Consider the following 22,455-nt stretch of genomic DNA (forward strand, 5'->3'; position numbering starts at 1 on the left):
ACAACCCCTGAGCTAGACATAGGGTGCTGATTGGTGTGTTTACAAACCTTGAGCTAGATACAGAGTGCCGATTGGTGTGTTTACAGTCCTTTAGCTAGACATAAAGGTTCTCCAAGTTCCCACTAGACTCAGGAGGCCAGCTGGCTTCACCCAGTGGATCTCGCACTGGGGCTGCAGGTGGAACTGCCTGCCAGTCCCACGCTGTGTGCCCACACTCCTCAGCCCTTGGGTGGTCGATGGGACTGGGCGCCGTGGAGCAGGGGGCAGCACTTATCAGGGAGGCTTGGGCCGTGCAGGAGCCCACGGAGGGGGTGGGAGGCTCAGGCATGGCGGGCTGCAGGTCCCGAGCCCTGCCCCGCCAGAAGGCAGGTAAGGCCCAGTGAGAAATCGAGCGCAGCGCCGGTGGGCCGGCACTGCTGGGGGACCCAGTACACCCTCTGCAGCCACTGGCCCGGGTGCTAAGCCCCTCATTGCCTGGGGCCGGCAGGGCTGGCTGGCTGCTCCGAGTGCAGGGCCCGCCAAGCCCACACCCACCCAGAACTCCAGCTGGTCCGCAAGCACCCTGCGCAGCCCTGGTTCCCGCTCGCGCCTCTCCCTCCACACCTTCCTGCAAGCTGAGGGAGCCGGCTTTGGCCTTGGCCAGCCCAGAAAGGGGCTCCCACAGTGCAGCAGTGGGCTGAAGGGCTCCTGAAGTGCCGCCAAAGTGGGAGCCCAGGCAGAGGAGGCGCCGAGAGCGAGCAAGGGCTGTGAGGACTTCCAGCACACTGTCACCTCTCACTATGACCCTTGCTTATGCAGCCCAGGTGGCTGTTATCTAGGCTTGCTCAAAAGAGCCTTGCAAGTGCTTATCTCATAATCTTCGCTGTGGTGCCCAGACGGCCGCAGCCTAGGCCTACTCAGGCATGTCTTATAACCTTCACTGTGCTGTTTAGATAAAACAGAATACTTGAAGTTACTAGTTACAGAAAACAGGAATCTATAAACTCATAAAACTTGCAGAGCAAGGTACAATCACATGGAAGGGGGATGGGATTCGAGGGGGAACTTTACTTTTTCTTATCCTTTTGTTGAGGGAGTGCTGGAAGAGTCTCCAGAGCACATCCTTTGAGCCCTGGTTTCTTTGAGAATGTTATCAAGACTACACCCGGGTCCGGGCTTTGCCTGTTACTGCCTTTGGGATGAGTCAGCCTCATATAGAAAGCTTGTTTTTCACTTTTTAAATTTTATTTTGCTTTCTTCAATTTCCTGCCTCACTTCCTCAGGCCCCATATTTGAGCGCCAAACACAGTTAGGGCAAGAGTGAGACTCCGTCTCAAAAAAAAGGACTTTCTTCTCAATTCATCTAAGTTCTTGTCACACAATCAGGAAAGATCAGTCTCGTGGACACATAGAAGGGTGAGAATAGTGGAATTTATTGGGCAAAAAAGGAAAAAGAGAAAAACCTCAGCAGAGGAAGAGGGAGCTGCTCCTACCCTGCCACACAGGAACTCAAGAGGCCAGGCTCCTTGCATCTACCAATGGCATGAACTTCTGTGGCTCCACCCTGTTCTCCCAGTCAAAGGCTGGTGGGAGGTTCTCTGGGGAGCTCTTTTTACTTCGCTGTCTTACCACTTTATAAATGTGTAACCAAAGCTCAAGCAAGACCTTTCCTCTGTTCAGGACAACAAAATATAATCGTTGTCCCTAACATTTCTACTTCATTTATAATCTATGCTTTGTCTTTACTTCAGGTATCTCTTAGTTTTCACCTCCTTGAACTGAAACCTTTATTATTTGTATTTCTACATTATTATAGTGTCCATCTGGAGTAACAAACTCAACCCCTGCCAAACTAAAATTAATAGTTACACTCCTGTTTTCTCTCTCCTGATCCACATGTGCACACTAAGAAAAACCTTTCTTTTCATTCTATTCACCCTAGTTTTCAAAGCCACAGCTCTAGATAATCATTCAAGACTCTTCTGCTTTCTCTTTCCCAGTCAGTAACTCCCCACATCCCTCAGTCCCAATGTCCTAAATATCTTAAAACTTTACTTTTCATTACTCAGTACCTAGTTCAGATTCTGACCATATCTGACCTGGGCCTTTGCAACAGTCTTTTAACTGGTTTCCCTACCATTGCATTTCACCATTTTAATTCATTCGTTACACCAGATGGAGCTTTCTAAAACCTATGTTCATATTACTCCCTTGCTTAAAACTCCTTAAGTCTCCTCATAAGGGAAAAAGGTGCTGTATCATTCAAGTACTTTCATGATTCTTTAAAGACGCCACTTCTTTAGTTAACTTAATCCTACGTAATAACATTGGTGAAATCACGTGTGAGTTTTCTACTTATGTCCTTTTATAATATATGAATATATTTTGTTATATTTTAAAATACATATATTTTTGTCCTTGTGACACCTAAAATCATTTTTCATGCTGGTCTTTGGAAATACTGACCTAGAAGTTGAAATCTAAGCCTTATGGTGTGATCCCTCTAGTTCTTCACATCTTGCTGCTCTTCCTCTCTTTCCACCTTACATATATGAAGGCTGAAATCCTAGCAGTTCCCCAATGTGATACGGTTATTTCACTCTCCTATGCCTTCGCTTGGAGCAGGGCCCCCTCCTCATTCTCTCCTTAATGAACTTTTTATCCGTAGGAAATCACTCCATCATTTTGAAGTTTTCCCTGAAAGTCATCCCTTCTATGCCTGTATCTACTTCTCTTGTAGTATTTTTCACATCCAAGGCTGCTAACACTTGAAGGCAGGGTCTAAGTCTTCTCTCTGTTTTACCTGTCCCTCACATAGAACCAGGGCGTGTAGTAGGACTCAAAAAAAGTTTCTTGGATTTAACTGAATCCCAGACTTTAAAAGTTAAAATCAGGAGAATCCACAGTTAAGGGAGTCATTCTAATTCCTAAAAGTATTTAATTAGCTCTGTATCACTGGTCCATAAAAGGACAGTGGAACTGATGAATCCTAGTGTTACTTGTTTAAGATGAGACCAGTGGCTAATGAGATGAGTTCAAATTCATAACTCCAAAGCTTATACATACCATTCTGCCTCTCAGTTGACATGTTTTGGTCAATACATAGTAATCTGTGATGAATTGTCTTGTTGGGTTACTTCTAGATTCATGTTCTTTAAAAGTTACATAATCAGGACTGGATTCTAAGGAAATAATCCAAAATAGAGGAAAAGCTATATTCATAATGTTCCAGTGGACATTTTCATTTAGAGCAGCAAAAGATTGGAAATAATTTAAATGTCTACCTTAATGGCTAATTATATAGTATATAAGTTTAATGGACTATTTTTCTGCTATTGAAAATGGTGGTAACTGATATTACGGAGAAAGTGAACACTAAATAATTTCAAGTGGTAAACGTAGAAAGCAAAATTGTGGGATTTTTAAAGTTTTGTTTGTTTTTGTTTTTACTGAGATTACAAGTATATTAGGAAAAATTATATTTAAAAAATTTGGAGGAAAGAAAATTTGCCATTAATTATATTAAGAGGGAGAGATGGGTGGGTTTAAAACTTTTTCTTTTCTTTCTTTCCCAAATTTTCTGAGCTGGGTTCTGGAAGGATGAACCAATTAAAAATATATATATATATGGAAAAAGATTACAAATTCTGGGCTAAGGGCAAAGTGGTTTCAACCCTGATCATGTATCCCCAACCCTCTGATACTCCAAAGTCAGGACTTCCTTTTTTTCAGCCAGGACGTTTTTATTCTGTAGAGTTTTTTGTTCGTTTGTTTTTGAGACAGAATCTCACTCTGTTGCCCAGACTGGAGTGCAGTGGTGCAGTCTTGGCTCACTGCAACCTCCACCTCCCCAGTTCAAGCAATTCTCGTTCCTCAGCCTCCCAAGTAGCTGAGACCACAGGCACACACCATCACACCTGGCTAATTTTTGTATTTTTTTGTAGAGATGGGGTTTCACCATGTTGGCCAGGCTGGTCTCAAACTCCTGACCTCAAGTGATCCACCCGCCTTGGCACCCCCAAGGTTCTGGGACTACAGGTGTGCCACCACACCTCATCTTCCATAGAGTTTAGTTTTGATCTGTTTTGTTTAATTTTTATTTTTTAATTTTATTTTTCCATAAGTTATTCAGGTACAGGTGGTATTTGGTTACATGAGTAAGTTCTTTACACTAGTGATTTGTGAGATATTGGTGCACCCATCACCTGAGCATTATACACTGCACCATATTTATAGTCTTTTATCCCTCATCCCCCTCCCATTCTTCCCCCCAAGTCCCCAAAGTCCATTGTATCATTCTTATGCCTTTGCGTCCTCATAGCTTAGCTCTCCCATATAATTGAGAACATACAATGTTTGGTTTTCCATTCCTGAGTTACTTCACTTAGAATAATAGTCTCCAGTCTCATCCAGGTCACTGGGAATTTGGGTTGGTTCCACGATTTTGCGTTGGGCATTTGGGTTGGTTCCATGATTTGCAATTGGGAATGATGCTGCTATAAACATGCATGTGCAAGTATCTTTTTCGAATAATGACTTCTTTTCCACACTGTTTTCCATAGCAGCTATACTAGTTTACATTCCCACCAGCAGTGTAGAAATGTTCCTTGATCACTGCATCCATGGCAACATCTACTGTTTTTTGAGTTTTTTTATTATGGCAATTCTTGCAGGAGTAAGGTGGTATCGCATTGTGGTTTTGTCTGTTTGTGCTCTTTCAGACTTTTTGAGGTAGGCATTTAGGGCTATGAACTTTCCTCCTAGCACTGCCATAGCTGTATCCCAGAGGTTTTGATAGGCTGTGTCATTATTGTCATTCAGTTTGAAGAATTTTTTAAATTTCCATCTTGATGTCATTTTTGACCCAATGCTCATTCAGGAGCACGGTTTTTTTGGTTTTTTTGTTTGTTTGTTTCTGAGACAGAGTTTCGCTCTTGTTGCCCAGGCTGGAGTGCAGTGGCACAATCTCAGCTCACTGCAACCTCTGCCTCCTGGGTTCAAGCAGTTCTCCTGCCTCGGTCTCCTGAGTAGCTGGGATTACAGGCGCATGCCACCACTCCTGGCTGATTTTTGTATTTTTAGTAGAGACTGGGTTTTGCCGTGTTAGTCAGGCTGATCTCGAACTCCTGACTTCAGGTGATCCTCCCACCTCAGCCTCCCAAAGTGCTGGGATTACAGGCATGAGCCACAGCACCTGGCCTATTTGCATGGTTTTGAAGGTTCCTTTTTGGAGTTGATTTCCAGTTTTATTCCACTATGGTCTGAGAGAGTGCTTGATATAATTTCAATTTTCTTAAATTTATGGAGGCTTGTTTATGGCCTATCATGATCTATCTTGGAGAAAGTTCCATGCACTGTTGAATAGAATGTGTATTCTGTGGTTGTTGGATGAAATGTTCTGTATGTATCTGTTAAGTCGATTTGTTCCAAGGTATAGTTTAAATCCATTGTTTCTTTGTTGACTTTCTGTCTTGATGACTTGTCTAGTGCTATCTGCCAAGACCAGCTCAGTTATGGAGACCCTAACCCAGCAGTGCTAGAGGAATTAAAGACACACACAGAAATATAGGGTGTAGAGTGGGAAATCAGGGGTCTCACAGCCTTCAGAGCTGAGAGCCCCTAACAGAGATTTACCCACATATTTATTGACAGCAAGCCAGTGATAAACATTGTTTCTATAGATTATAGATTTACTAAAAGTATTCCTTAGGGGAAACAAAGGGATGGGCTCTGGCTAGTTATCTGCAGCAGGAACATGTCCTTAAGGCACAGATTGCTCATGCTATTGTTTGTGGCTTAGGAACACCTTTAAGCAGTTTTCTGCCCTGATTGGGCCAGGTGTTCCTTGCCCTTATTCCGGTCAACCCACAACCTTCAGCATGGGCATCAGGGCCATCACGAATATGTCACAGTGCTGCAGAGATTTTGTTTATGGCCAGTTTTGGGGCCGGTTTATGGCCAGATTTGGGGGCCTATCCCCAGCAGCTGTCAGTGGTGTATTGAAGTCCCCCACTATTATTTTGTTGCTGTCTATCTCATTTCTTAGGTCTGTTAGTAATTGTTTTATAAATTTGGGAGCTCCAGTGTTAGGTGCATATATGTTTAGGATTGTGATATTTTCCTTTTGGACAAGGCCTTTTACCATTGTATAATGTCCCTCTTTGTCTTTTTTGACTGCTGTTGCTTTAAAGTTTGTTTTGTCTGATGTAAGAATAGCTACCTATCTCTGCTTGCTTTTGGTGTCCATTTGCATGAAATGCCTTTTTCCACCCTTTAAGTTTATTTGAGTCCTTATGTGCTAGGTGAGTCTCTTGAAGACAGCATATAGTTGGTTTGTGAGTTCTTATCCATTCTGCAGTTCTGTGTCTTTTAAGTGGAGCACTTAGGCCATTTACATTCAATGTTATTATTGAAATGTGAGGTGCCATTGTGTTCATTGTGCTCTTTGTTGCCTGTGTACTGTGGGGGTTTTTTTTATTTTTTGTTTTTGCTTTTTAACTTGTATTTTTGTTTTATAGGTCCTGTGTGATTTATGCTTTAAAGAGGTTCTGTTTTGATGGGTTTCTGGGATTTGTTTCAAGATTTAGAGCTCCTTTTAGCAGTTCTTGTAATGGTGGCTTGGTAATGGCGAATTCTCTCAGTATTTGTTTGCCTGAAAAGGACTGTATCTTTTGTTCATATATGATACTTAGTTTCACTGGATACAGAATTCTTGGCTGATAATTGTTTTGTTTGAGGAGGCTGAAGATAGGGCCCCAATCCCTTCTGGCTTGTAGGGTTTCTGCTGAGAAATCTGCTGTTAAGCTGATAGATTTTCCTTTGTAGGTTGCCTGGTGCTTCTTTCTCACAGCTCTTAAGATTCTTTCCTTTGTCTTAGCTTTGGATAACCTGATGACAATGTGTCTGGGTGCAGATCTTTTTGTGATGAATTTCCCAGGTGCTCTTTGTGCTTCTTGTATTTGCATGTCTAGATCTCTAGCAAGACCAGGGAAGTTTTCCTCAATTATTCCCCCAAATATGTTTTCCAAGCTTTTAGAATTGTCCTCTTCCTCAGGAAGACAAATTATTCTTAGGTTTGGTAGTTTAACAAAATCCCAGACTTCTTGGAGGCTTTGTTCATATTTTCTTGTTCTTTTTCTTTCTCTGTTGGATTAGGTTAATTTGCATTTCTAAAAGTGTGTCCAAAATTTCCTGAATTTTTTATTGTTTTTTCTTTAAGCTGTCTATTTCCTTGAATATTTCTCCCTCTTTTTTTTTTTTTTTTTTTTTTTGACAAAGTCTCACTCTGTCGCCCAGGCTGGATTGCAGTGGCACAATCTTGGCTCACTGCAACCTCCACCTCCCAGGTTCAAGCAATTCTCCTGCCTCGGCCTCCCAAGTAGCTGGAACTACAGGCGTGTGCCACCACGCCCAGCTAATTTTTGTATTTTTAGTAGAGATGGGGTTTCACCATGTTGGCCAGGATGATCTCAATCTCTTGACCTTGTGATCTGCCCACCTTGGCCCCGCAAAGTGCTGGGATTACAGGCGTGAGCCACCACACCTGGCCCTCCCTTCACTTCTTGTATCATTTTTTGGATTTCCTTGCATTGGGCTTTGCCTTTCTCTGGTATCTCCCTGATTGCCTTAATAGCTAACTCCTGAATTCTTTTTCAGATAAATCAGGGATTTCTTCTTGGTTTGAATCCATTGCTGGTGAACTAGTGTGATTTTTGGGGGATGTCGACAAGCCTTGTTTTGTCATATTACCTGGGTAGGTTTTCTGGTTCCTTCTCATTTGGGTAGGTAGACTCTGTCAAAGGGAAGGTCTAGGGCTGAAGGCTGTTGTTCAGATTTTTGTGTTCCACAGGGTGTTCCACTGATGTAGTACTCTCCCCCTTTTCCTGTGGATGTGGCTTCCTGTGAGCCGAACTACAGTGATTGTTATCTCTCTTCTGGGTCTAGCCACCCAGTGAGTCTGCCCAGCTCTGGGTTGGTACTAGGACTTGTCTGCACAGAGTCCTGTGATGTGAGCTGTCTATGGGTCTCCCAGCCATGAATACCAGTGCCTTTTCTGGTGGAGGTGGCAGAGGGTGCAGTGGACTCTGTGAGGGTTCTTAGCTTTGGTTTAATGCTCTACTTTTGTGCTGGTTGGCCTCCTGCCAAGAGGTGGCACTTTCCAGAAAGCATCAGCTTTAGTAGTATGGTGAGGGACTGGTGGTGGGCGGGGCCCTAGAACTCCCAAGATTATATGCCCTTTGTCTTCTGCTACCAGGGTGGATAGGGAAGGACCATCACCTGGGGCTGGGGCTAGGCACATCTGAGCTCAGACTCTCCTTGGGGGGATCTTGCTGCAGCTTCTGTGGGGGACGGGGTTGAGATTCCCGGGTCACTGGAGTTGTGTACCTAGAAGAATTATGGCTGCCTCTGCTGAGTCATACAGGTTGTCAGGGAAGTTGGGGAAAGCCGGCAGTCACAGGCCTCACCCAGCTCCCATGCAAACCGAAGGGCCGGTCTCACTCCCACCATGCCCTTCCAACATCCCCGAGTCTGTTTCCAGGTGGAGGGCAAGACAGGCTTGAAAACTTGTCTGAGGCTTTCCACCTCCCAGCCGCAAAAGAAAAGGGCTTTAGTTCTTCCCCGACCTGTGAAGTCTGCAAGCCGGGTTCACGCCCTCCCTGAGTTCTGGCCAGGAAGCTTCTCCCCAGTTCAAACTGTTACAAAGTTCAGCCGCAGAATTTCTTCTCCCTGTGGAATTTTACCCCCTGCTCCTTTGGCCACCCTCCTGAGGGATCCCTGTGGTGCCAGGCAAGTATAGGCTGCTTGGGGACCCAGTGAGCTCCCAGGGCCTTTCTGCTGCTTCCCCTACCCCTGTATTTCACTCAGCTTAGCTCTCTAACTTGACTCAGCTCCAGGTAAAGTCAGAAATTTCTCCTGCAGACAGACCAGCTTTTCCAGTAGGGGTGTGTGTTCAGGAGAGGAGGGTCTTTCTTTCCCAATTCCACAGTTGGGGCACTCACAGTATTTGGGATGTCTCCCGGCCCTGCAGGAGTAGTCCGCTTCCTTCAGAGGGTCTGTGGGTCCTCTTGGGATTGCTGGTTCTTGCAGTCAATCTTGAACTAAAATTCACAATGCAAGCCTCCACATGCTCAGCTAATACGATTTTGAAAAAAGTTGGAGGAATCACTCTGCCCAATCCAACATGTATTATGTTCCTACAATAATTAAGAATGATCACAAGGTCCCACAATAGGCTGTCTGCAAGCTGAAGAGCAAGGAGAGCCAGTCAGAGTCCCAAAACTGAAGAACCTGGAGTCCGATGTTCGAGGGCAGGAAGCATCCAGCATGGAAGAAAGATATAGGTTGGGAGGCCAGGCTGTCTCTTCTTCCATAGAGTTTTTGAGACAGGTTCTCTGTATTCTTCCCACCAAGCCAGCATTGGAGCCAGCCCCTGTCAGCAGAAAGCTGGTTCTCCCATCATACTGTGACCTCCCCGTTTTGGTTTTATGGTGCGGTGTGTGTATTGTAGGTACATTAAATCTGAATGAATTGATAAGGGTGGCTAAAAGTAGAATGCCATGGAGTTAATAGCTTCTGTGATCCTACGTGTTCCAAGATAACTGCAGCAGTCCAAAAAGCCAGTTTTCCTTTCTGGTGTCTGTGGGCATACACTTTGTTCTGCTCCTTAGTAAGTCACACTTTGTCTTCCAGGTCCTCTAGGATCCCTGCAATGTTCCATTTGTTGCCTGGGCATTGGAGTAATAGCAGTGCTTGGTGCTACAGAAATAGATGGATGGAAGTTGTGGTTACTGTGACACCAAAAACTTGTCCCCTGAGCTCCCTACTCCTCTTTCTCCTATATTTTTTGGTAATTGGCTCTGTCATTCACCTCACTGCAGGATTCAGAATCCTGGTACTGGGTCTTGTATTTCTCTTTTTCCCTTACCCTCCTTATCCAAGTTGTCACCAAGTTCTGCTTCATGCTCTCATGATTTCTCACCTGAGTTACCCTAGTAGCTTCCAAATAGGGCCCTCTGATTTCAACCTTGGACATTCCCACTATCTTTTATATTATGGAACGATCTAATCATGTTACCCCCCATTTAAAATCCCTCAGAGAGCACTGCAGATACAATTCAAGCCAGTTAGCTTAGTGTTAAGGTTTTACATGCATTTCTGCAGCCATCTGCCCCTACTCTTGCACCCTAATAATGCCAAACTTCTTTTAGGCCTTAATTTCATCATCTGCAAAATGAGGATAATAAATAGTACCTACTTCATATGATTGTAATAAGGCCCCTCAAAACTCTTTCATGCCTCTTTTGCCCACTGCATTAGGCTGTTCTCACATTGCTATAAAGAAATACCTGAGACTGCGTAATTTATAAAGAAAAGAAGTTTAATTGACTCACATTTCTACAGGCTATACAGGAAGCATGATGGTGGCATCTGCTTGGCTGCTGGGGAGGGCTCAGAAAACTTACAGTCAGCCGGGCACAGTGGCTCACTCCTGTAATCCCAGCACTTGGGGAGGCCGAGGTGGGCAGATCACCTGAGGTCAGAAGTTCGAGACCAGCCTGACCAACATGATGAAACCTCATCCCTACTAAAAATACAAAAATTAGCCGGGTGTGGTGGGGGGGCACCTGTAACTCCAGCTACTCAGAAGGCTGAGAGAGGAGAATTACTTGAACCCAGGAGGTGGAGGTTGCAGTGAGCCAAGATCGCGCCACTGCACTCCAACCTGGACAACAGAGTGGGACTCTGTCTCAAAAAAAAAAAAAAAAAAAAAGGAAGCAAGAAAACTTACAGTCATGGCAGAAGGCAAAGCAGGAGCAGGCACTTCACATGGACACAGCAAGAGCAAGAGTGCAAGGCACAAGGTACTATACACTTTTAAACAACCAGATCTCATGAGAACTCACTATCATGAGGACAGTACCGAGGAGGATGGTGCTAAACCGTTCATGAGAAATTCACCCCCATGATCCATTCACCTCCAACCAGGGCCCACCTCCAACTTTGGGGATTAGATTTCAATATGAGATTTGAGCGGGAACACACATCCAAACTATATTCCAGTGGTTTTTTTTGCCTGTAATACTTTTTCCAGCTGGCTAATTTCTGCTTATCTAATCAATATTCAAGTCAAAGGACCCCTTCCTGAACCCCTAATCCTAGATGAGTACTTCTCCCTTATCCCCTAACTTCCTGTGCATAGCCAATGGAAGCGCTTTCAACATGGAAGATAATGCCTGTTCTTAACCTCCATCTCCAGTGTGCTGGGCTTACCTGTGCTTGATTAAAGTCTGGAAAAAAAGAATGGAATCAGCAGACCTGAGCATAATCCTGGCTCTGTCAATAGCTCGCTGGGTGATGTTGAGCAAATCATTTTCCCTCTCTCAATCTCTCATTTTCCCAAGGAGGTTGGACCAGGTGATCCCTGAAATTCCCTTCCATTTTGAAGTGACAAGCTTATGGGGAGAAGAAGAGCAGCAAGATAATCTTAGAAATTGGGAGAATATGTTATGAAATAGAATGCCCCTCCCATTACTTATTTTTCTTTTTCTTCTGTCTTTTAGAGGTCATTTTCTTCTGAGGAAGTCATTCTTAAGGACTGTTCTGTCCCCAACCCCAGCTGGAACAAGGACCTAAGACTGCTCTTTGACCAGTTTATGAAGAAATGTGAAGATGGCTCCTGGAAACGTTTGCCTTCATATAAACGTACACCTACTGAAAGGATTCAAGACTTCAAAACCCGTTTTCTTGGTAGAAACAGCCACTTTCCCATTAATATATCTGAGCATCAAATATAAAGCTAAGAACAGATTGAAGTACTAGTTACTACCTGAAAAAAAGAAAGAATATAATGCAGGATTATGGTTCTATAGTCACCAATTTTATAGACCAGAAATCACAATAAACTTTGCAGATTGGAGAGCATAAAGCCTATTGTCAAGAATAAGACTGCTCCCACCCTGGCATTCTTGTCACCATTAGCAAGAGTGAAGAAAGGGCCCCAGAGAGCTTCCACCCTCCTACAACCTCATCACCTCTCCATCTTGAGGCTGTCATCTAATCTCATTTCACCCTTTATCCCATATCTGGTTATATCACCCTAAGAAGCTTAGAACACTCAGGTTACACCCACATCTCCCAGTATCTAAATCCCCAGGGCAACCCACCCAACACCCAAAACACACACATGGCAATTCCTATCCTTCTGTGTTTTTTTACTAATATACTTTTTTAGCATTATAATTTTATAGAAAAATTAGCCTAAAGTACAGAGAGTTCCCATATACCCTTTATCCCCTCCCCACCCCTAATTTCTCCTATTATTAACATCTCACATTACTGTGGTTTATTTGTTACAATTGATGAGCCAATATTGATATATTATTCTTAATTAAGGTCCATAGTTTGTTTTAGGGTTCACTCTTCGTATTATGTTTTCCGTGGGTTTTAACAACTGTATAATGACAGATATCCATCATTATAGTATACTGAATCATTCACAGATATTTCTGAGTTACTCATTATCTTTTAATCATCCAAACACATCTTTAGGTGGTGGTTGGTTTTTTTTAACTGACTTTTAAGAAGGCCCTTGGGCCAGGCACTGTGGCTCATGCCTATAATCCCGGCACTTTGGGAGACTGAGGCGGGCGGATCACTTGAGGTCAGGGGTTTAAGACCAGCCTGGCCAACATGGTGAAACCTCGTCTCTACTAAAAATACAAAAAAAAATTAGTTGGGCCTCGTGGCAGGGACCTGTAATTCCAGCTACTTGGGAGGCTGAGGCAGAAGAATTATATGAATCCAGGAGGCAGAGGTTGCAGTGAGCTGAGATCGCGCCACTGCACTCCATCCTGGGCAACAGAGTGAGACTGTCTCCCCCCCTACAAAAAAAAAAGAGAAAAAGAAGGCTCTCAATATTGCCCAACAACCATACTTCATGTTTCCCTAGTTTATTCACTCTCCTCCCTTACTGGATGAGTATTTTCTGCCTTTTTCTTTCTTCTTATGTCTCTAATACTTTCCCTTCTCACCCTCAGTTGGTCTCGCTTCCTATCTCACTAAGAGAAAATAAAAGCAGTCAGAAGAGAACTCCCAGTCTCCCATTGCCTCACATATCCTCCTCCCTGCATCTGTGCCTGATGTTCTGCTTCTTCCTGCTGTGAGTGAACCATCCACACTCTTAGGGAGACCAAGCCTTCCATTTGTGCGCTGCATTCCATTTTCTTTGGCCTACTGAAGGACATCCATCTCTGCTAGATGTTTTGTATCAGCATATAAACATGCCACAACTGCATTTCTCTCTTCCCAGTCTCTCTTTCTCTCTTTTGTTTTGGGTTTTTTTGTTTTGTTTTGTTTTGTTTTTTTCGGTTTTGAGAATGAGTCTCACTCTGTCACTCAGGCTGGAATGCAGTGGCGTGACCTCGGCTCACTGCAACCTCCTCCTCCCGGGTTCAAGTGATTCTCCCACCTCAACCTCTCAAGTAGCTGGGATTACAGGTGCATGCCACCACACCCGGCTTATTTTTATATTTTTAATAGTGACACGGTTTCACAATGTTGGCCTGGCTGGTCTCGAACTCCTAAATTCAAGTGATCTGCCCCAGCTTGGCCTCCCAAAGTGCAGGGATTACAGGCGTGAGCCACTGTGCCCAGCCTGTCTTGAACCCACTCCCTCAAAACAGCTCTTGCCAAAGGTACCAGTGACCTTCATGTTGCTGAGTCCGCTAACCTCTCAGCTTTTGGCACAGCTGTTGACTCCTTTCTATTTGAACATAACTTCCAGGACACCACATTCTCCACTTCACTGTTGCCTCCTTTTCAGTTTCTTGGGCTGGTTCTTCCCCATCCTCAAACCCTTCATGTTGGGGTGCCCTCAAGTCTCAGTCCTTAGTACTCCTCTGTTCTCCACACTCCATTGGTAATCTCATGCAGTCTCTCGGCTTTAGAGACCATCCAGAAGTTGACAACTTCTTAATTAAATGGTTGAAATTTAGTGCCTGGGTTCAAATTCTGGTTCCACAATTTAAAGCTGTGCAACTTTGAGCAAGGCACTTTACCTTTCTGTGCCTCAGTTTCCTCATGGTAGATATTTTAGTATTTGCTGAAGGAATGAATAAAACAAAAATAAAACTAATCAAGAAAAATTATAGAGTTTTTAAGTTTCTTTGCAGAATCTCTGATATATCTCGAGGGAAGAATTATTCTGTTTTATAAATGAAGAGGAAAAATGTGTAGTTTGTATTACTTATTCTCTTCCAACTGTTAGCACATCACACAACTGACTGTCCTTATCCCAGCACAATCTGGCTTCTACCATCACAGCTCTACTGAAATGTCTTCATTGAAGCCACTAGTGACGGAAGTGCCAAATTCAGTGTGCATTCTTCAGCACTTACTCTACTAGACCTCCCTGTCTCATTCTCATTGAAACATTTTCTTTTGGCTTTCATAAACCTTTCAGACCAATCTTCCCTCCTCCTTCTACTTGCTCCTTAAATGTCAATGTTTTCCAGGGTTCCATTCCTACATTTTGCTCATTTCTTCATCCAACCCTCATTCGCTCTTGACTAAAATTTGACCCTCTCAGAATCAAGAGGAGTTTGAGGTCCTCTTTGCTACCCACACTTGTTTTCAAACCATTACTTCCCCTCATCTTAAAAAGCCCTCTGGGCTGGGCACAGTGGCTCAACACTTTGGGAGGCCAAAGTGGCAGATCACTTGAGGCCAGGAGTTTGAGACAAGCCTGGGTGACAGAGCAAGATTCTGTCTCAAAAAAAAAAAACAAAAACAAAAAACCTCTGTTTCTTTGAGTTTATACTATCTAACTTTGTCACTCTCCTCTTCTCCTCCTTGTTGCTGTCATCTGTCAATCTCTCCCTCAGTGTTGAGTATTTCAGCAGCTGGTCCGCTATCTACCCAACTCCATTCAGCATCCTCAGCAACTCGAGCATCCACACAGTGGCTCCTCAGTTTATGTGCTTCCTCATCACCTATGAACTTTTCTTATCCCCCAGCCCCAGCCACACACTCCCATGAACATCTCGAGCCTTATCTTCAGACAGTACACAGCCTCCAAATGCATACATTTAAACATCCTGTTTTCTGATGACAGCATTTTTCCTTTCCGCAGCTTACTTGTTCAAAGGCCCCTCAGAAACAATTGCTATTTCATTAAGACCTTCTGAGTTCATTGAATCCTTTACTTTCTCATGATCCCATAGCCCTCATCTGTCTGAACTTTTGTAGCCCACCTAACCTAGGAAAACCCCAGCCCTGGATGAATCCAACCATCTGCCATCTTTACTTTGAACTGACTTTCACATAGTTAAGCATTGCTAGAGAAAATCACCCCATCTAGCAGATAAGTTTGGTGATTGTGATTTTTGTAGTCTCATCTCTTGTCTCCATTCTTATCCTCCTCAAAGCCCTTCTTCCACTGAACTGTCAGAATGATTCAAAGTGCAAATCTCATCATGTTATTCCAATGCTATTTTCAGTGCTATCCCATTTCTTAAAATACTGTTGCCTTTCAGACTTAAAAATGAATATGAAGCACCTAGGACTCTTGTTAAAATGCAAGTTCTGCTTCAGAAGGTCAGAAGTAGAACCTGAGATTCTGCATTTCCAACAAACTTCTTTCACCATCACGAAGGACAAATGCATCCTCTTGAGAGTAGTAGCTTTTGGTCTTTATTTTGAAATGACCTACATTTTAACTCAACCCAGACCTTATTTTTCTCATTTTTATGAAATAAGCTCAAGGTTTGCCAATCTAGACCAGAAATCTCGAACTCCTAAGTAAAACAATTATAAGCGCTTAACACCTATCTTATCCTGAAGTCCTGGAATGTCAGAGTTGGAAGAGATCTTAGAGCTCATTTTGTTTTATCTCCTCATTGTATGGATAAAGTGTAGTGCAAAAGAGTGAGTTCTAGGCCAGAGGTAGGCCAATAATTTAATTTTCCCAACTCACAGGCCAAGGTTCTTTCCACTGCACCATAATACTGATCCCCAATTTTAAGTTTCCTTGTCTGTCCTAAACCATCAATTCACTCAACAACTGCTTAAGTGTATATAGTATGTGCACATCTGTGCCATTTGTTGGGTATGCAAAGTCTAAAAGACAGGGTGCCTGCCCTGAGATGCTCATGACCTAATTCAAATGCATCCTTCCTGTCCCTCTCCCCACTTCTCCTGGATCTTCTCATCTGTATCCTTTTCCACGTTTGTAAATATAAATTCAATAGAAATAAACAGTTTTATATATGGCAAATCATGATGAGCTATGAAAGAAAGGTGAGTAGGGGGATTAAATTTTAAAATAGATACAAAAGGATAAATGCACTATTTCTTGAGAGCAATGGCTTTCGATCTTTATTTTGAAGTGACCTATATTTTGATTCAATCCAGTTTCCCCAACTTGCTCACAATTGTGTAAGTGAAAAAAAACTGTGTCTAAACAAGTGCACTATTACTTACCCAGAGTATATGGTTCTGTTAACTAAGTGTTCTGTTTCTTTTTAAAGCCTGGTTAATGGCCGGGCGCTGTGGCTCACGCCTATAATCCCAGCACTTTGGGAGGCCGAGACGGGCGGATCCCTGAGTTCGGGAGTTCAAGAACAGCCTGACCAACACGGAGAAACCCCGTCTCTACTAAAAATACAGAATTAGTCAGGCGTGGTGGTGGGCGCCTGTAATCCCAGCTACTCAGGAGGCTGAGGCAGGAGAATCGCTTGAACCCGGGAGGCGGAGGTTGCGGTGAGCTGAGATCACGCCATTGCACTACAGCCTGGGCAATAAGAGCGAAACTCTGTCAAAAAAAAAAAAAAAAAAAGAAGCCTGGTTACAACCCACAATCTGATTTCATGAACCCTAATGGTTCTCACTGTCAGTTTTGGGGGCTTAGAGTCACAATCACATGAGTGTTGGGCTGAACTGACCCTGTTGCTGATTCAGACTCAACTCATGTCTGCCAGGGAAACCTCCTTTCTGTTACATTTTTTATTTTCTGTAAATTGCATTTAAACCACAGTTCTTCCAAGAAGGATTTCCGTCTTTACCGTACCATTTTATTCAGTATATTGTTAGTGTTTATATACTATATTCCTGATTGCCATGTGTGGGTACTTCGTTTTGATTTCATGTCTGTTTACTCTGTCCCCAGTTGGACTGTTAATTCCACAAGGGCAAAGATCCTATCTTCTGTTTCATTGAGACCCTCCCATTCCTTTCAATTTTGCACCCTGTGGACATTTGAATCAATCATCTATTGACATGTGATTCTAGCAGGGTACAGGTGCTTGGCTCTGCCATAGCATTTCTCTCACCCTTGTTTCTCATTTGCCATCCACCTCATTTTCTATAGACCCAAAGCTTATGAAAGAAGAACAAATGTCACAGGCCCAGCTCTTCACCAGAAGCTTTGATGATGGCCTGGGCTTTGAATACGTGATGTTCTACAATGACATTGAGAAAAGGATGGTTTGCTTATTTCAAGGAGGCCCTTACCTGGAAGGACCACCTGGGTAAGAATGATAGCCTGAAAGTGTGGATCTAAAAGATTTTTATCTTACACTGCCCCCATGTGTCCTGTACATGGACTACAATAAAGATTTTCAAATGGTCACATAGATGTATATTTATTGACATGGAAAGATGTTTATAATACATTATTAAAGGACATCTTATCTATATTATTAATATTGATTAAATATTTATATATGAGCATTATAATATTATAGGGCATAGGGCAATAGAGTATAATTTGAGAGCATATCATTAATGTGTTAACAGTGACTTGTCACTGACTAGGTGGGTAGTATTATGGGTCCTAAATTTTTTTTTCTTTTTTTTCATATTTGCATTACCTACATTTCTAAACAGTGAATATGTATAGTTTGTTTTGTTTTGTGAGACAAGGCCTTGCTCTTTTGCCCAGGCTGAAGTGCAGTGGCATGATCATAGCTCACTGCAGCCTCGAACTCCTGGGCTCAAGCAATCCTCTCACCTCAGTCTCCTGAGTAGCCAGAACTACAGGCACATGACACCACACTTGACTAATAATAAAAACATAATATAAATTTTCTAAATTACATTTTAGCTTTTTGCTTGCTTGCGATCTGGTTACTATTAAGTTCTGGTTTTATTACAAATACTTAAGACTATATTATTATGCTGTGAACAAAAAGTTGGGGACATAGTATTTGGCATTCAGTACACTGAACATGGGCTAAGTGGACCTTTCATAAGTAAATTGTGTGAAGATGCTTGGATAATTTTTCTCTTTCAAGAGGCTCTCTATCTTCAGAACTTCTGAAAACATTTCTCCTCCACTCCTGTTGTAACTAGATTCATTCATGGAGGTGCCATTGCAACCATGATTGATGCTACTGTTGGTATGTGTGCAATGATGGCTGGGGGAATCGTCATGACTGCCAATCTCAACATCAATTATAAAAGGTAAATTCACAGTAATTCTCTATTTATCCTTAGGTGTTGTTAAGTCAGGTTCCCAGTTGCAGATCTTGACACCATAATTTGTGTTCAAGTGATTATTAAAGAAGTGCTCCCAGAGGAAACTAGCAAGGGAGTGGGAGAAGCAGGACGGGGAAGATGAAGAAGTCCACCAAGGCTGAACTCTCAAAAGTCCAGCAAAGCATAGCTTTAGCCGGATCATACAAGGGAGCTCTAGAATGAAATTTATGCCTCAGAATTGTCTCCATCTCAGATGAGGGAGCTAGAGTCTTTATACTCTTGCATGTATTGGTCATAGGATCAGGGCCATCCCAGGGACCATAAATTTCCAAGTACTTCTAAGGGTCTCTGTGTTTGAGCAAAGCAGACTCTGGGGAAAATAACCAAAACAAGTGAAGAAAGGATCCAAGGGGCTCTGGGTGGAGCACCAACATCTACTACATAACAAAATTAATTTTTTAAAAATTTAGCTGGGCCCAGCAGTGCACGTCTGTAGTCCTAGCTTCTTGAGAGGATTGCTTGAGCCCAGGAGTTCAAGGCTACAGTGAGCTAGGATCATGCCACTGCACTCCAGGGTGGGCAACAAGACCCCAACTGTAAAAAAAACAAAACAAAAACACACACACACACACACACACACACAAAACACCAAGTCTTTTCAGTCCACAGGCACAGATGTCTTTCCATTTATTTGTGTCTTTGATTTTTTTCATCAATGTTTTGTAGTTTTCAGTGTATAAGACTTTTGATCTTTGGTTAAGTTTATTCCTATGTATTTTATTCTTTTTGATTTTTTTATTTTTAATTTTTTTATTATTATTATTATTTTTTTTTGAGACAAAGTCTCACTTTATTGCCCAGGCTGGAGTGTGGCGGCATGATCTCAGCTCATTGCAACATCCACTTCCCAGGTTCAAGCTATTCTCATGCCTCAGCCTGCCAAGTAGCTGGTATTACAGGCATGCACCACCACAGCTGGCTAATTTTTTGTATTTTCAGTAGAGACAGTGTTTCACTTTGTTGGCCAGGCTGATCTCAAACTCCTGGCCTCAAGTGATCCGCCTGCCTTGGCCTCCCAAAGTGCTGGGAGTACAGACGTGAGTCACTGCACCTGGCCTTAATTGTTTTCTTAATTTCCTTTTTGGATTAGTCATTGTTTGTGTATAGAAATGCAACTGCTTTTTCTGTGTTGATTTTACATCTTGCAGCTTTGCTGAATTTGTTTATTCATTCTAACAGATTTTTGTGGAATCTTTAGGATTTTCTGTATACAAAGTCATGTCATTTGTAAACAGATCTTTGTACTTCTTCCTTTCCAATTTGAATACCTTTGATTTCTTTTTCTTGCCTAATTGTTCTGGCTAGGACTTCTAGTACCATGTAGAATAGAAGTGGCAAAAGTGGGCATCCTTGTCTTGTTTCTGATCTTAAATGAAAAGGTTTTAGTCTTTTACCATTTAGCATGATGTTAGTTGTAGGGTTTTCATAAATAGCCTTTATTATGTTGAGAGAGTTTCTTTCTATTCCTAGTTGTGCCTTAGATTTTTAACCTTTAAACCCAGATTGTCATTGTACCTCCTTTTAATGATTTTAATAGCAATTACATTGATTCTAGAGATTAATTTGGGGAAAGTTGACATATTTACAGATGGTCAATATTTCATATTAGTTATAACTATAAATTAGATTCTAGAAATCTGGGTTTTCTTAACATGATAAAGAATATATTAAAAATTAAGTTTTTTATATTTTTCCATGTCCCATGTTTTTAAAAATATTTTTCCATGTTCAAATAAAGTTGGATAATGAAGTACAACATCGTTCCTAAAAAATAAATGTAAACGGTTACTTTGAAAACAAGCTGAAACAAAGTATTTAGATTGCTGTTTATCTCAAAAAGTGTTTGTGTCTTAAGCACATACTCAAATGCAAAATGGGAAACAGAACCTGCCAAACTCTATGCTTAGTGTTTGTCCCACCCAATAAACCATCCACAAAAATCAGTTGCATTGCTGTTCATTTGTTCCCCACAATTGGAAAACATACTGAAAAGAAGTTTTACCTGAAGTCATATGGATAGAGAGCAATTTAGTCAGAATTAGAACTCACATCTTATGACACCAAATCTGATGCTCTTCACTACAACACACAGCCTCCATTGTCTTCTGTTAGTTGATGACTAAAGACCAGAATAAAGTATTGGATTTTATAAGTAGTTTAGAATTTAATATTTATCACTCTCTGTTTTTTTGTATACAGTTATTTAGGTTCATAATAATAGTAATAATAACATTAAATTTAATATGATTACTTGATGGTCCTTCAAGATGCTACAGGTAAAAACCTGGGATTATATTTTAATTGAAAATAATTTGCAGTGTCAATTAATCATCAGATGCCTTAATCTACCTTACTTCCTTTAAGAAGCAAGATTATTCCTTAATGATTTCAAATAATTTCCAGCCCTCTGATCCAAATATCCCACTTGATTTATCTCCTTGTGCCTAGCACATTAAGATAAAAAATAGACAAAGCAGGTCAAACTAGTGATGACTAGCCAGCTGAAAGGGTAAGTACCTCAGCATGCCAATGACCCATTCATGACACATGAGTTGAGAAGCTCCTGATTCGATTTCTTCATGCAACATGCAAACAAGAAATGCTAAAGGACATTCCTCCTTCAAAACAAGTAGATCCTGTACCAAATACACAAGGAAAGAAACTACCAAGGGTGACTATCAACAGAAACAATAAATAAGATTTAGACCTCAGGGATCTAAGATATGATGATAATCAAATACACAATATAAATGAATAAAGTATGAGATGTTTAAAGAAATAAAAGATGAGGCTGGGCACGGTGGCTCACGCCTGTAATCCCAGCACTTTGGGAGGCCAAGGCGGGTGGATCACCTGAGGTCAAGAGTTCAAGACCACCCTGGTCAACATGGCAAAACCCTGACTTTACTAAAAATACAGAAATTACCCAGGTGTGGTGGCACGTGCCTGTAATCCCAGCTATTTGGGGGGCTGAGGCAGAAGAATCGCTTGAACCTGGGAGATGGAGGCTGCAGTGAGCCAAGATTGTGCCACTGCACTCCAGCCTGGGCAACAGAGCGATACTCCATGAGAAAAATAAATAAATAAATAAATAAAAGATGAAATCACAAAAAGAGAAAACAACGATAACTATAAAAATTATTAGGCAGGTTTGCCATGGAACCTAATAAAACTTTGAGAAATGAGATTGTAGGCCGGGCGTGGTGGCTCACGCCTGTAATCCCAACATTTTGGGAGGCTGAGATGGGCAGATTACGAGGTCAGGAGTTTGAGACTAGCCTGACCAACATGGTGAAACCCCGTCTCTACTGAAAATACAAAAATTAGCTGGGCGTGGTGGTGCGCACCTGTAATCTCAGCTACTTGGGAGGCTGAGGCAGGAGAATCACTTGAACCCAGGAGGCAGAGGTTGCAGTGAGCTGAGATTGCACCATTGTACCCCAGCCTGGGCGACAGAGTGAGACTCCATCTCAAAAAAAAAAAAAAAAAAAGGAAATGAAAGTGTAATTGTTTAAAAACAAAAAAATACCTCAGTGAATAGGTTAAAGGACTATTTAAACACAGCTGAAAGTGAACAGAAATATAGAACTGAAGAAATTACCCTGATAAAAAGGTATGCTGGTAAAGGTCAGAACATTTCCTCTGAATTTGCTAGAAACTCAAAAGCTGTGGAATGTCATTTCTTTCTCTCCATTTTCCTATTATAACTACCCCGCCTTGTGGGCAGTCTATATAGAAAGGTTTCTTTGATACCTGACTGATGTAAGAACAAGAGGGGTAAATGTGAATTCTTGTGGATAGATAACACAGGAGTTACTTCTAAATATCACTCCACTGCAAGAATTTAAAAGAAAGCTTTAAAAATACACTCAATAGTTTTCTTGAAAAGGGAAAATGACAATCCCTAGGCTTCTGGGTTTTGTTTGGTTTTTAGAGTTTCGA

General features: G+C 42.0%; 1 protein-coding gene across 1 annotated transcript in view; it reads left to right on the forward strand.

Moving 5' to 3' along the window:
- THEM4 (thioesterase superfamily member 4) overlaps window positions 1-22,455 on the forward strand; it is a 45,182-nt gene that overhangs the window by 12,064 nt on the left and 10,663 nt on the right. Inside the window, exons 2-4 of the mRNA XM_004026667.4 lie at window positions 11,541-11,727; window positions 17,345-17,504; window positions 18,328-18,438. Coding sequence (XP_004026716.1) covers window positions 11,541-11,727; window positions 17,345-17,504; window positions 18,328-18,438 — 458 coding nt within the window. The remainder of the gene's footprint in view (window positions 1-11,540; window positions 11,728-17,344; window positions 17,505-18,327; window positions 18,439-22,455) is intronic.

Source organism: Gorilla gorilla, chromosome 1, assembly GCF_029281585.2.
Source record: "Gorilla gorilla gorilla isolate KB3781 chromosome 1, NHGRI_mGorGor1-v2.1_pri, whole genome shotgun sequence".
NCBI lineage: Eukaryota > Metazoa > Chordata > Mammalia > Primates > Hominidae > Gorilla > Gorilla gorilla.